The 15,774-nt window shown below is 39.5% G+C and overlaps 1 protein-coding gene across 4 annotated transcripts in view; it reads right to left on the minus strand.

Annotated features, from left to right (window-relative positions):
* The window catches only part of esrrga (estrogen-related receptor gamma a), a 58,956-nt gene that overhangs the window by 29,995 nt on the left and 13,187 nt on the right, over positions 1-15,774 (minus strand). For 2 of the 4 annotated variants that reach the window (XM_037690683.1, XM_037690682.1), the window contains exons 3-4: positions 3,909-4,019; positions 1,447-1,629 (exon numbers count right to left, since the gene is read on the minus strand). In XM_037690683.1, coding sequence (XP_037546611.1) covers positions 1,447-1,629; positions 3,909-4,019 — 294 coding nt within the window. The remainder of the gene's footprint in view (positions 1-1,446; positions 1,630-3,908; positions 4,020-15,774) is intronic. The other 2 variants (XM_037690681.1, XM_037690672.1) reach the window with 1 other exon arrangement.

Below are 15,774 nucleotides of genomic sequence, written 5' to 3' on the forward strand. Positions count from 1 at the left end.
TCCATCCATCCATCCATCCATCCATCCATCCATCCATCCATCCGTCCATCCATCCATCCATCCATCCATCCATCCATCCATCCATCCATCCTCATGTTAAGTTGGGTCATGAGGGAAGCAGCTTGAGCAGCGAGGTCCAGGCATCTCTTTCCACAGACACCTCTTCCAGCTCTTCTGGGAGGATTCCAAGGCATTCCCAGGCCAACTGAGAGACATAGTCTCTCCAGCGTGTCCTGGGTCTTCCCCAGGGTTTCCTTCCATTTGGACATGCTCGAAGCACCTCCATAGGGAGGCACACGGGGAGCATCCTTACCAGATGCCTGAATTACCTCAACTGGCTCCTCTCAATGTGGAGGAGCAGCGGTTCTACTCTGAGTCACTCCTGGATAACTAAACTTCTCATCCTATCTCTACGGGAGGGTCCAGATACCCTGCGGAGGAAACTCATTTCAACCACCGTTATCCACAATCTCATTCTTTTGGTCACTACCCAGAGCTCATGGTCATAGGTGAGGGTAGGAATGTAGACTGACCAGTAAACAGAGAGCTTTGCCTTACAGCTCAGCTCCTCCTTGACCACAATGGATAAAAAAAGAGTCCACAATACTGCAGATGCTGCATCAATCTGTCTGTCTATCTCAAGCTCCATTCTTCCCTCACTCATGAACAAAATCCTAAGATACTTGAACTCACCCACTTGATTCAGAACCTCACCTTTGACCCTTGACCACCTTGAATCACTACCTTATTGTGGTGGAGGAGTTTGTGTGCCTGAATGATCCTAGGAGCTATGCTGTCGGGGGCTATTGTAATTGCTCCTGGTAGGGTCTCCCAAAGCAGATTGGTCCTAGGTGACAGGTCAGACAAACATTGATTCAAAACACTTGTATGGATAAAGAAGAACAAGGAACTTGGGAGTTTCTTGCTCAGAGGTGGGCTACTGGGGCCTCACCCCGGAGCCAGGCCTGGAGGAAGGGCTCATCAGCAAACATCCGGTGACCGGGTCCCTACCAATGGAGCAACATGGATTTGCCTTCCTGTGAGCCCACCATCTGCAGGAGGGTCCATACAAGTTGGATGCATGATACCATGGGCAGTGGCCGAAGGTGGGGGCCTTGGCCCTCTGACCATGGCTTACTAAATCTGTTTTTTTTTTTCAAACATGTAGTCAAAATCTATGTACTTCAGGTAGAATATTGACTACATATACCTTCTTATCAGAACCATAATATGAAACAAACAAACAAAAAAATACTAATTAATATTTTAAAGGATCAGTACTAAACCCTTTAAGAACAGTTCTGTGAGCATTTTTGCACGTCATATGCACAGTTGGGTTCATAAAATTTGAGGAAACAACTGACAGTTACCTACGTGATGCACAGTTTGTTATTTAAAAGTGCCTCAGTTTAGAGGAAGGAATACAGCAGTTTCTTTATGTCTTACCTGGGATGTGTTTGGCCCAGCCTATGTTGACCACCAACTCTCTGTCCGCCAGGTCACAAAGTGTAGTCAGGGCCTTGATGTCACTGTCTGGTACTGTTGGGTCAGGCATGGCATAAATCTTCTCTGGCTCAGCCACCAGCAGGTGAGAGACGATTTTGTTATCTGCAAGGCAGCCAAAGGCAACTGACATGACCACCAGACAAGGAGACAAACACAGAGACAGGGAGATAGTGAATTTTCATTTTGTTAGGCTACAAGCTGTTTCACACCAATCTGGGGTAACAATGTGAAAGGTCATTTAGGAAACCTGTAATAACAAGTACACTGATGGTACATGTGTCTATAAAGATTTCCCTATGTAGCAAAATAAAGAACTGTGGTGTCAAAAATCACAGGGTGCAAAGAGGTTAAACATATTTTGTATTGCAAAGTTTAATTAGTTTAAAACCACAAAACATATTTTTTATTACCTGTTTAGGACATTTTAGCACTATCATGCTCTTTCAGAAACCAACTAAGTTAACAATTTACAAGACTAAACAAGGGAATACCAGTAAGTAAACAATGATTGAAAGACTTTAAAACAAGACACGTTCCAAGGTGAGATTAATGGCGATAACTACCAGTGATCCAAGTTGTCCAAAATGTTTGATTTTGGTACAACAGCCCTGGGAAGCTTCACTTCCACGTAACAGAAGGGGAAGATAATTCTCAAAGTGAAACAGCTCAGCTGGGAATAGTGACATGTGGTGATGAGACCTCTATGGCCCATTAGTAACAGACTGATATCCCACTTCCAAATTAATCCACAGACTAATCAAGCATGTTGATGCGGCATAGAAGAGTGAGAGAAGAGTGAAGGATTGAGAAAGAGAGAAAGAGATTAGTGATGAAAAATGAGTGGAAACAAACAGGTAGAAATAGAGCTATGGACAGATTGCAAAAGTCTGACAGAGAGCAATAACTAGATAACAGCAAGAGAGTAAAAGAGTTGTGAGGATGAGTTGTGTATTGATCTAACACCGTCCACTACCCCCCATTTTCTTACATTCACACATGGGTGTGTGTTTGGATGTGTTTACACATATGTATGTATCAAGACACACATGGTCCAGCTCCAGGGTCATTTGAACCACACCAATCCAAGTCACACTGCAGTATCTGTGGCTAAATCTTATTTAATGTTTCCCTAATTAGAATCAATGGAAGCCCATTTCCAAACCCTGGGCTATTGTTCTGTTTGCAAACAATCAATGAGGAGGATGAGTTGGGGAAATGTTCTCTGGGTGTGAGGGAGACAGAGGGACAGAAACATTTTGTGTGTAATGACTGAAAAAGGAGATATTTTGCAGATTTTTTGGGGGATATACAGATTGATTAAATAATATGTGATCTTGTCCTTTAACAGCAAAAGGACACAGACACTTTCTAGTAAAAACAGGATTAAACAAGTCTCACTGTTGGATAAAAATACTCTACAGACTAGCTTTGTAAAGATGCACAGTTACAACACTCAAATCCATTGAGCATGCCATACCTAGTGTACACATATTGACATTATCCCATAATTTCTACGATTAGTAGTGCAAACGTCCCAGTAAGCTGCATTGCAGCCCTTCAACATATTGGCCTAAAGCAGAATATGTTCCAGCTTTAAGCAAAATGGGCTTTGGGGACCAAGCTGCTAAACACTCCTCAATCTGCACCACATGAGTGTGTATGCTATGTGCAAGCACATGGTTAGCTAGAGAGCTAACTCTAGTTTGATGTAGGTGCCAGATTGGATTTAATCCGGATTAGGGTTGTGGCTGTTCTCTCTCTATCCCATCTTCCCTCTCTCTCTCTGGGAAATGCTCTCATTTAGGTTTAATCTCTCCATGTCTACCTGTCTCTGTCACTCTCCCTCACTCTCCTTCGTTAATTGTTCAATCATAAGACAATGGTTATGGTTAAATTCCTGTTTTAAAAAAATAGCAGCCAATCCAGCCGGAGCAAAGTGAATACATTTATGGTGAAATGTACCACACATCCATTCAACCTTTATTTATATAGGTTAATCCCATTGAGCCTTGGGGGCTCATTTACAAGCGAGACCTGAATTTTAAAAAAGAGTGATGACAACAATGGACAACAACGACATAAAACATAAAAATGTTATGGTCCCAAACTGGGAGTAAAAAAAGGGAAGTAAACACAGCTTCAAACAGATGGGTTTCTCAACTAAGTGCCTAAATATGTGTGGTTTGTTGAGGTATTTTTCATCCAAATGTTCCTGTAAAATAAAATCTTGGATTTTAAATATTTAGATTTGGATTATTGAGTGCTATTAATTGAACAATATTGTTGATTTTCTACGTACAGAATGTCAATGAGCAGTTCCTGTCTTTGAGAATTAACCCCTGATTTTCGTAGACCTTGTTTGGTTTCTTTGTGCATGTGCATGTGTTTGTGTGTGTTCTCACATGGCTTCTTGGGGGGCAAAGCCAGTTGTGGGTTCAGGTACGGACTGTTGTCTGCATCTATCCGGCGCTTATATTTCTGTCTTCCACCACGAACCCTGTCAAGACGAACCCCTGAAAGAAACAGCAGAGAAAGGACATGTGTATCATTATAGTGTGCCTGGCACAGAAACAAGAGATACTTTCATTAAAAAACAAGAGAAAAGGGCAGGGGAGGGGTGTGTGTGGATGACAAGAAGATCAAAAAGTTAATAACCAGGAAAGAGGAGAAGTATAAAATGAAGGAACATGACAAATAAATTAGTATTTCTTTATTAACATGCTTATTTATTCACTTTTATGTTTTTGTTCTTCTTTCTGAACTTATGTCTCCTGTTTACTCCACCAAAAAAAAAAAAAAAAAAAAAAAAAATCAATTATCTACAGAAGCATCATCTGAATAAAAGTCTTCTTTCTGGTTTTCTGGCTGTTTGCAGTCTCTTGCCCAAGCTCAGCCTCCCAGTTGCAGTCTCCCTCTCAGTCTTGTTAATTAATTGACACAAAGGAGTCTTAATTGAATTAGGCCAATCTCTCAGGGGATTGGATGTTACCGTGGTTACCACTTAAGGGTGGATAAGAAAGACAGAGGTGCTAGTACCTTGGAGGGAGAAAGGAGAAGAGAGAAGATGGGAAGGGCAAAAAAAGAAAGGAATGCCTGAAGATCTCTAAAAGTTTCAACACTAGTCTAAAACATGTTTGCCTGCACCAGTGACAAATAAATAGCTTTATTATGGTGAAAATGTATAAAAGGTTTTGCAAAGTAAGTGCAAGGTGATCTGAAATATATGACTCTAATATATTTAGAATATATTTCATTTTTTTTACAACTGAGGTTATAATTCAATGTGTGGTATATAATTTAATGTTAAGGCATATTAATGTTAAAAGTTTAATCAAAAATAAGACAGAATCAGCATTGCATTTACCAAAAAAAAACTTGGTGGTTCTTTTTTTTTTTTTTAACATTTCCAGCTGAAACTTCAAGTGTTTGATTAAAAGAAATGTGACTACAAAGTAAAATAAATAGTAAGAATATTCAATATCAAGAAGGAACACTAAATATACACAAGGTTTATGCTCTAATAGCCTAAAAATAAGGTCTTGGGTTAAAAAATGACTTTTTTATAAGCTAAATTAAAATCTATTTTGGTTATGAAACATAACAAAGAAGATCCATTAAAAAAAAAAGAAAATAATTATATCACACTAAAATGTCACTATCAAGGAAATGTTTAAAACAGGGACACTGATGTGAAAGAATATCTGACAACATGTATTTAAACTACACATTGATTTTAAATCTACAGGGCTGAAAGCGGAAGAGGGCAGCATCGAAAGTGTGAACGCAAGGAAGAGATTTGCTCGCTCACAGAGATTAAAATCCTCTGAAAAATGTGCTGACCACACTGAAGTTAACACACCTAAGAGATTTAACGCAAAGACTTCCATCAGCAGTAAAGACAAATATCTGGGAGAATGTTTGTGCTTTATAGTGAACAGGAGCTTTGATTATAAATTAAATTTGAAACATCGTACAGTGGCATGCTGTAAATGTGTTTTCTTATGGAAAACAAACTGCGACCCAAAAGGATGCATACTGGTGTGTGTGTATGTTTGTGTGTGTGTACAAGTGCTTGAGGCTGAGATAGAGAGACAGAAGGACTGACAGTCCAGGTGCAGTGGGGGGCCTCGTGTCAGCAAACGGTCAAAAGACTCAACATTAGAAGATACAAACCCACTCACACACATTCCTTATGTTTTCTTGCAGATATTTATACATCTACCGGACATTTCTTTTATGTTCATCACATCATATGTTTGTCGAAGCATGCTCTCAGTACCTTGGTCAGTTGTTTGCCATAAGAGGGAAATGGACAAATAAACAAAACTGGGTAAGGGATAAAGAAAAACAAAAAAAAAGTTAACTGATAAACATTTTTTTTCAGCTGCTTTCTTCTTCAGGGGTCGCTACAGAGAATTAAGTCATATGAAGAGTGGGCAATTATTTTTATACCAGATGCCCTTCCTGATGCAACCACAGACCACCGAGCTCATGAGAACAGCTAAACTGAAAAATAAAATAAAACTGTAGCTGCAACAGAGCTACAAAGAGTCTCTTCATCAAAATAGTTTGTAGCTTTTTTTTCCATGTCAGCTATAATATTCTGATGTGGGTTCACACATGTCCTGTAATGTTTTTTGTGGTCCTTGTTGGTTCTTTTTCCCACCTATTTGTTTTATTTAATTCTGGTGGCATGGTGGTGCAGTTGATAGAGCTGCTGCCTCTCAGCCAGAAGGTTGCCAGATTGAATCCCAGCCGGGGGGCCATTATAGGTGGAGTTTGCATGTTCTCTCTGTGCATGCGTCAGTTTTCACCAGGTACTCCAGTTTCCTCCCACAGACCAAAAACATGCATGTTAGGTTGATTGGTAACTCTAAATTGTCCCTAGGTGTGAGTGAGACAGTGAAGGGTTGTTTGTCTCTGTGTGTCCCTGTGATGGACTGGAGACCTGTCCATGATGTCCCCTGCCTCTCGCACAGTGATGGATGGTCATGGGCACCAATGACCCCCCGTGACTCGAAAAGGAAGAAGCAGGTAAAAGATAATGGATGGATGTATAGTTCAGTTTTTGTTGCTAAGTTTCCATCAGCTGTTAGTATCTGTGGCTTTTACTTAGCTTTGATTCCAATAGTCAAAATAAAACCAAATGAGGCATTCAGTGATACTTTCATACATCAGATGGTAAAAGTAACATTTAAAACATTGTTTCTTTGAACATATCGATGCAGAGCTGGACTTGTAGCCTAAAATGTGTGTGTCTTTAAGACATTCCCTTTAAATTTTTATTTTTTTGGTACTGAGGCTTTGCTTAATATTCTTTTATTTTGCTCTCACGCATAAACTTTTACATGGACTCTCAACACTTCTTTTATTTTTCCTATAAACTAAAAGACCCTGAACTCACTCCATAAAGAGCCCTTTTCTAACTACCTCATCTATTTTCCACCAAATTAACTCTCTCTCCGCGCTGATTAATGATCAGATCTAAATGAATCAAATTAAAATTTGAAAATTATATTTCCAAAGCTCACAAAAAAGAGACAGGAGGAAAGTAGTGGGAGAGTGAGAGTGTGTTACCTCCTCTTAACAAATGAGCCTTCAAACCATAAAGAATGACCATGAGAGGAGGAGCCAAAGAGGGTGGGGGTGCGGGGGGGGGGGGGGGGGAGAAGTGTAGAAAAAAAATAAAAGAGGGGCAAGGAGGAGTGAATGCAAGGATCAGACAAACTGAGCTATGCTAGAGGAAAACAAAAAAGCAAGAGGAGACTGAACTGGTAGAAATAGGAGAAAATGCACAAAAACTTTTTGATTGAAAAACTAAGAAACCAAGTAAAAAAATAAGAAAGAAAATGTTGAGAAGAGACAAAATGATGAATTATAAACTAATAAAGTGGAAAAAGATAGACAGAAAACAAGGCTGAAATACAGAAACCTTTGGAAAAGTATATTTTTCAACTAATCAAAGATTATTCTGCAACTTTTTTGTTTTCTTTCACACACACATAACCTTACACATAAGACTGTACTTCTGCTGTACCTGAAACCACATAATCAATAATGCAGCTTGTAACATTTTTAGCCATGCTGCGCCACTTCAGTCATATGCTGCACACACAGACATGCATGAACTCAAAAGTGTCCATCTGAACCTTGTGACAGTGATGAAGGTGAATCATTTCTATTGTGGGAATATTCCTGTCTGTCAATAGCGCTATCTGCACTGATCACATCAGGATAGATTTTTACACTGCGCTAGCGTCACTCTGTGTCAGCGTGTGTGTGTGCGTGTTCTTGAACAGATGAAGGATTGCGAGCGAAATGCCTTTGACACCCCAGTGCACATGCAGGAGAAAGACAGAGGAGAGAGGAAAAGATAGAAGAGGATGGAAGGAAAAGCCGAACGCAGATTGATTTCAGATGGTCAATGAAATGATGAGAGACTGAGGGGATAGCAAGAAGAGCGAGCGTTGTAGGGCGAAATGCAGACGAGGAGGAGACGGACAAAAAATATTTATGGAAATTGGATGATTATAGTCGAGGAGAAATGTAGATGGCTCAAAAATATAAAAAGAAGAAAACATTTAAGAAGTCAGACCCATAAATTATTTGCAAGAGATAAAAAAAAAGACAGCTAGAAGACTACTTTAGTCACCTTAAACCATTTTGCACACAGCATTCAGAGTGTATTTGTGTGCGTTAAGCTGCAGTGTTCATGTAATAACATTAACGGTTTTCCTTTGTGGGTTTATGGACTGATGGGTGAGCGGATTGGGAAAGACAACTGTCCCATGTAAATCTGTTGTGTGTGTGCACCTGTGTATTTGTAATATGAGTGAGGACATAAATCTGCTGATACATTAACACTGCAAGAACCAAAATCCTGTTTTTCACTAAAAGGCGCTGCAAAAAGTAAGCCTTTATATAAAGAGCAAGATTATTATGAATGGCTATGATAGCTAAATACAGAAAAAATTACAAGTATGGAAACCCAACTTGAGAGATGATGTCTTCTAAAGTGCATGATTAAATCATAGACAAAACACGTATGTTCTGTACATTAGCTGACTCTGCATGTAATAAAATAAAATGCCAGCGCTGAAGCGAGGTAAAATGAAGCAAACAGAAACAAGGTAGAGGGGAGAGTGTGTGTAGTGTCATGCAGGGATGTTTGTTTAGACCAGAACAGATCTGAACAGCAGTGCCTACGGCAGTGGGCAGGTGGCTGTCACTGGAGTGTGAATCTGTGACTGTGGGTGTGGGATTGAGCAAAAAAGTGTGGACGTTTCCCCCCCTTTCACTTAGAAGGCTGCATTCACCTAATAACACCCTGAAACTTCAATTTAACTATTTTCTTACATATTCAAAATAACTGGAATGGGATTGTGCCAATATTTACATAACCTAACTAAATAAATATAATACTGCTGGGTCAATGCTAGGCCTGTCGCAATAAACAATAAATGAATTAATCTCATGATAAATGAAAAAGTATTTACCTCATTTTCCTTTATCGGCTTTATCGTGTCTCTCTTTCTACTGAAGACACTGGATGACAAAAGAATCTACTCCGGTGCTCTTCACTGACCCCTCCCTTTCTCTTTTTTCTCTTTGCTTTAAAATCTGTTTTAACAATCCAAAATTGTGTTTTTGGATTGTTAAAAGCAGCTAAACTGAGAAGCTAAGCTACGAGCTAAGCTACCAGGCCAACCTCAGGAAAAAACCTCCATCTTGTCGAAGCTCCAAAATTCATGGTTGAAACCAGTGCCTTTGTGTAAAAAGTTGTTTTTCTCTACAAAAAGAAGCTGAGAATTTGTTACTGATTTTATATTAAAAGCATTGTGTGAAAAATGCTTTGCTAAAGAGCTCAAACTACATCGAGCGTCCACCATTTTGAGAACCGAAGAAAAGGAAAGAGAGAAAGCCCATGTCACGTCAAGGGGCCTCCCTTCCATTTTTCTTAGAGACACGCTGCTCGCTCCCTCACTATCCATCCTTCGGTTCAGTTTTATACTGCCATCCGGTGGTCAAAAAAGGTACTATACTCAAAACAAATTGACCAACATTTCTTCTTAAATTTGACCATAATTACTAATTATGGTCAAATTTCAAACATTATTATTGTTTATCACAATAATTTCAGAGACAATTAATCGCCCAGCAAAATTTGTTATTGTGACAGGCCTAGTTAATACCATAAGAAATCTTTAGCCATTAAATGTTTTTCAGCTTTTTCTAAATTTTTCTACAAAAACAACAACAAAAACACAACCCATCTCACTCCTTATTTGCTCATTCTGTGTATGTCAATGCATCATTTTTTTTTCTCTGCTAACACTCATCTCCTTCCCTCTCTTCAGAAAGTGTTTGTGAAAGAGAGCAAACCACTTAGGTCGACCCCTCGTCACTACGTTTCCATTATTCCTTCTTTCTAGCACGGATGCAACCAGATGCCAGCCGCACACTCACGCAGGACAGACGCTACAGGACCAGATTTAGCTGCAAGTCTCCTGAGGGGGTAACACCAGACGCCACCAGTTGTCTAGCACTCCCCTCTTTTTGTTTTCTATTTATTTATGCCTCCTTACATCTCTCCACTTTCTTTTCACAACTTGTCCCTCATCATTTAATCTATTTAATCACACACATTTAGTAATTAAACACGTTTCATTCATTTGTCAGTAATACTTGTGCCTGTGTGCTGGGCTATGAAATGGCATCAGTTAAGATCACTTAGCTACAAGAAGCATTGACACACACTGCCAGCTATACACACACCAAAAATACACACACAAGTAGCAACACCCACACAGACTGGGGCCTTCCACCCGATCTCACTCATTAGGTCTTAGAGGCTGTGGGGAGCACGGCCAAAGCTGGCACAAGGTGTTAATGTGTGTGTGTGCATATGTGCGTGTGGGGGGGCACCATGCCAGGGTTTATATCTGCAGTCTGAGGACTTGAAACCCACCATCTGAATCCAGCTGGTCATTTATGACTTTGTAGAGGTGAAAGCTTTGGATTTTACACTTTCTGTTTATTCATGATTCATCAGATGTGCCATCACTGACAATCTGTTGCCATGTTTTGGAACAAATCTGTCACTTTGAGCATATGTACTGCATACAGGTGCATCTAAAAAAATCAGAATGTTGTTAAAAAGTCTTTTTTTTTTTGTCAGTCATTTCAGAAAGTGAAACTTTTATTGTATATAGATTCATTACACATAGAGTGAAATGTTTCAAGCCTTTATTATGTAATTTTGATGATTATGGTTTATAAATAATGAAAAACCAAAATTCATTGTCTCAGAAAATTAGAATATTGTGAAGAGGTTAAATATTGTAAACTCCTGGTGTCACACCCTGATCAGCTGATTAACTCATGGACATGGACTATAAATGTCTCACTCCTCAAGTCAAGCCACTCCTGAACCAGAGACTAGTTAGAAGCGTCTTACCTGGTTGAGGAAAAAAAAAAGTTCAGAGGTCCAATGTCCTCTATTCAAATTAAATTAAATTTTCATGTCATTTGGAAATCTAGGTCCCAGAGTCTGGATGAAGAGTGGAGAGGCCCTGAATCCACGTTGCTTGAAGTCCAGAGTGAAGTTTCCACAGTCAGTAATGGTTTGAGGTCATGTCCTCTGCTGGTGCTGGTCCACTGTGTTTTCTGAAGTCCTCAGTCAGCGCAGCATCTACCAGGACATTTTAGACTTCATGCTTCCTTCTGCTGATGAGCTTTATGGAGATGATGATTTCATTTTCCAGCAGGACTTGGCTCCGGCCCACACTGACAAAGGTACCAAAAGCTGGCTGTGAACTATTCTAATTTTCTGAGACACTGAATTATTTTTTTTAATTATTATTTTCATTGTAAACCATAATCATAAAAAATACAAGAAATAAAGGCTTAAAATATTTCACTCTGTGAATAATGGATCAAAGTAATACATGAGTTTCACTATCTGAAATGACTTGACAAGAAAAATTGAACAGGTCTCTTGTAAACAAGTCCCTGAGGCTCAATGAGACTAACTTGTATAAATAAAGGTTGGATGAATTCACTTCTTGTTTTATCTGCATCTGTATCTGCACAGTGAACCCTGCTGGTTTCTACATTGCGTCAGTCTGCCAGAACCGTTCATGTTAAAATTGTCTGATCTGTTTTGTATTTAGTTTGTGATAATTCTGCAAATTGCTAATGTTGTTGAATTTGTCATGTGTCAACCCTCAATATTTGCTAATTTAAATATAACTGACACATTCAGTAGTCATTAGTTACAATTTTGCAGATTTTTGTAGTTTTAGATTATTTCTGCAATCTTTTTTTTATTGTTTTTACTTGTGATCATTATCTCGTTCTTTCATCTTCCTGTCCCCCCTCTCAACAGATTTAAATCCCGCCCCATGACCTTTTGCTCTTCAGCTGACGCATCATTATGACCTCATTAAAAATGGACAGACAACCACTGCCAGAGGGGTAGTTCTCATAATGTAATAATACGGCCTTTTAATTGCCTTGCTCCAGAAATTAGCTGCTACATATTGGTGGGTGGGTTCCTCGTGTTTGTCCCTCCATTGTTTATTCTCAGCTTGCTCATTTATTTTTTCTCGTCTCCCCTCTTCCTCCTCCTCCTCATCCTCACAGTGAGAAAATTCACTATTTCACATGGACAGGGTTGCGTGAAAGTGCATTCATATGATCAGGTAGTGCATTTTAGGAAACGTAAAGAAAGAAATCTACTCTGAGTTGATTTCCTGACCCTCCGGCCCCTCTTGCACTCCTCTCTTTTTTTTTTTAACGCACACATGCACAATCACATACACAAACACACACACTTCTTGATGCCTTACTTGCTCTTCAGCTCAACCCTCTCTGTCTCCCAGGGCGACAAAGCTAATTTGAGGAAGATCTTGCCCTATGGGGTAAACTACTACCCCCCCCCCCCCCCACACACACACACACACACAATGTCCTCCTCCACCCTCACCACTTTATCTTCACCTTTCTCCTGTTAGCTAGCCCCTGACAACCTCAGGTAGCACTGCCACTAACTGATCTAGCTACTTAACATTATCATCTATGCTATTTTACAGTAACAATGCTGAAACCCGGAAGGACAGAATGAAACACAATCAGTAATGTTCCTAAATGTGTGTTAGAGGTTTAGTGTTTAACGGCGGTAGAAAGTCCCTTGTCAAATGGTTGGTGAAAAAAACGTTTATCAGTTCATAATTTGGCAACGATATGAACTCAGATAATAACAATACAAAAGCATGAATTACATGAATTTACTAACTACCATAAACAAAAATGTATCTTGAAAGATAAGAAGATAAGAAATATACTTCAGATTATGTTGATTTTGGATTGTGGATCACATGCGACATGGTGGCTCCGTTGGTAGAGCTGTTGCCTTTCAGCAAGAGGGTTGCCGGATAAAATCCCGACCGGGGTGGGGTGCCTTTCTGGGTGGAGTTTGCATGTTCTCTTCGTGCACACGTGGGTTTTCTCTGGGTACTCCAGTTTCCTCCCACAGACCAAAAACATGCACATTAGGCAGATTGGTAACTTTAAATTGTCCCTAGGTGTGAGTGAGAGAGTGAATGGTTGTTTGTCTCTATGTGTCCCTGTGATGGACTGGAGACCTGTCCAGGGTGTCCACCACCTCTCACACAGTGACTGCTGGATATGGGCACCAGTAACTCCCATGACCCAAAAAGAAAGAAGCGAGTAAAAGATAATGGATGGATGGATCAAATTCAGGAGCAATTTAAGTATTGTTTATGAAAATTTGTTACACACCAACCACCCATCCCAGTATGGACACCTGCCTAATATTGTCATCTGACCAGTCAAAGCCCAAACAAAAATCAAAGTAATGTTAGAAATAAGTGCAGCACGGTGGCGCAACTGGTAGAGCTGCTGCCTCTCAGCGAGCAGGTCCTTGGTTCAAACCCCGGTCCAGGGGCCTTTCTGGGTGGAGTTTGCATGTTCTCTCCGTGCATGCATGGGTTTTCTCCGGGTACTCCGGTTTCCTCCCACAGTCCAAAAACATGCATGTTAGGCTGATTGGTAACTCTAAATTGGGCCTAGGTGTGAGTGAGAGAGTGAATGGTTGTTTGTCTCGTTTGTCTCTATGTGTCCCTGTGATGGACTTGCGACCCGTCCGGGGTGTACCCCGCCCCTCGCACAGTGATTGCTGGACATGGGCACCAGCGACCCCCGTGACCCAAAATGGAATAAGCGGGTAAAAGATAATGGATGGATGGATGAATGTTAGAAATAAATGCTTTGGACCTCATGCATTGTGTTAGGATTAGGATTGCTTCCCATAGACACAATCAGATCTCATTGTATCAAGATCTTGAGACAAGATGAACGTCTAGTTTTTCTTGTCATGTTCATTGAGCGTTTCATGAGCAAATTTGGTTCCACCCTCTTCTACAATGCCAGCCAAAGGAGACTGGCAGACACGCTTTTCCAATTTACGATAGATTCATAATTTATTTAATGGTTGACAGTGTGGATGTAACATTCCTGTAAACATCAAGATGCAGGTATTCTCAGAGAGTTAACACGATAAGTAGTGTGATGCACTTTACCTGGCAGTAGTTGCTTTGTTATATGTGTCTTGTTTATTTTACTTTATGCTAAACACCACTATTAGACTAGAAAATAATATAAAAGTTTGATTGTTCTATACACTAAAACAGCTGTTTCCCAAAGAAACAAAAGTAATTAATAAAAGGAAACGTTAGTAAATGTTTGCATCAGTTTTCCAAATGAACCTTATTCACATGTAGAGTTGACCCTCTTGTATTAAATTCACAGCCTGCACAACAAATGGGGTGGCTGGGGTCTGTCATGTTGATGTATAGATATGCAGCCCTATGTGATATATGTGTGCAGAGCAGGGGAGCAGTAGCAACAAAAGGAAGCTATTTGTTTGCCTGCAGACACAAGCAAACACATGTCCCTCAGTTACATACAAATATAATGCACAGTCCTGAAATGAGCAGGTGAGCTTTTTCCCCCAGTGTCTGTATGATCTTGAACTGATTGCTGGTTCTCTTGCCCTTTTAAAACCAGTTCAGATTTCAAGAGATAGGCTATGTCTCTTTACACGGGTAATACTGTGTTTTTAGAAAATTTAAGATGCGAACATTGACAATAGTTTTTTTTAAATGGAACACCTTTAAACAGTGTTTCCCTTTGTTAATGTCGCTAACGCATTTGGGAAAATAAAAATATATAATTTTCAACATTACCAAGTGAGATTTTCTAGTCAGGATATGGAATACTGGACAATATAATGAAAAAAAAAAACATTATAGACTTACTATTCATTAATATTTAGTTCAGTGAAATACCTACATCTGCTAAGAATATTCACATTATGGTAAAAAAAAAAAAAAAAAAGCAAATGTGAAAAGGTTTTGTCTTCACGTTTCTCAGGTACAGTGAGTGCAACATTATTTGAAGTTCAAAACGGGGAGAGCAGGGAGTGGATGTGTAAAAAACTGAACTTCTCTAACTCTGAGCAGGGAATGTAACTTTCTTTACCTCTAAAATATCCGAATGACTCACCAAATACTACATTTTTACACATAGGGAACCCTAAAGAGTGACAATGTCTTTAATTTAGTGTTTTGGAGTTTTAGAGAGCATGATACAATGATTTCAAGTAGATAAAAGAAGCATTTTTTTCCAACGTGTCACTTTTTATACACATACCCATAAATAAAAAGTCTTGTAGACACTTTATGTACAAGAGGGATGTGGTTTCTGTGTCGATTAGAAGGATGCAGACTGCATCTGTTAACTATGATATTGTTGGAACTGCCAATAATACACGGTACTACAGGGGTGTGTTTGTGTGTGTGTTTGTGGCCACATACACAAGATAATACTGGAGGGATGAGACGTAGGTTCTGCTATGTCAGATCAACTGGGAGAACAAATGCTAAGACAGCAGCTTGTTAGGAATGTTAGTGTGTGTGTTTGAAAGGAAAAAAACAAACAAAGAGATAGATGTTTTTAGTTTCACAGTAAAGTAAAAGTTAGCTGGCAGTGATTAAAACAAGATTTTTAAAGTAGGCTGTTAAAGGTGATAATTTCCTAGTTGACCACAGGCAGCAGGTATGTTTCATTTTAGTGTTGACTGGATATTTGGCGCTGTGATTTAATGGGACAGTGAATGAACGACAGATGGGGAAAAAAAAGGCATCAGGAAGAAAGAGTGTCGTAATACTGAGTGGGAGAAGTGCA

This window comes from Nematolebias whitei, chromosome 2 (assembly GCF_014905685.2).
Source record: "Nematolebias whitei isolate Nwh7 chromosome 2, NemWhi1, whole genome shotgun sequence".
NCBI lineage: Eukaryota > Metazoa > Chordata > Actinopteri > Cyprinodontiformes > Rivulidae > Nematolebias > Nematolebias whitei.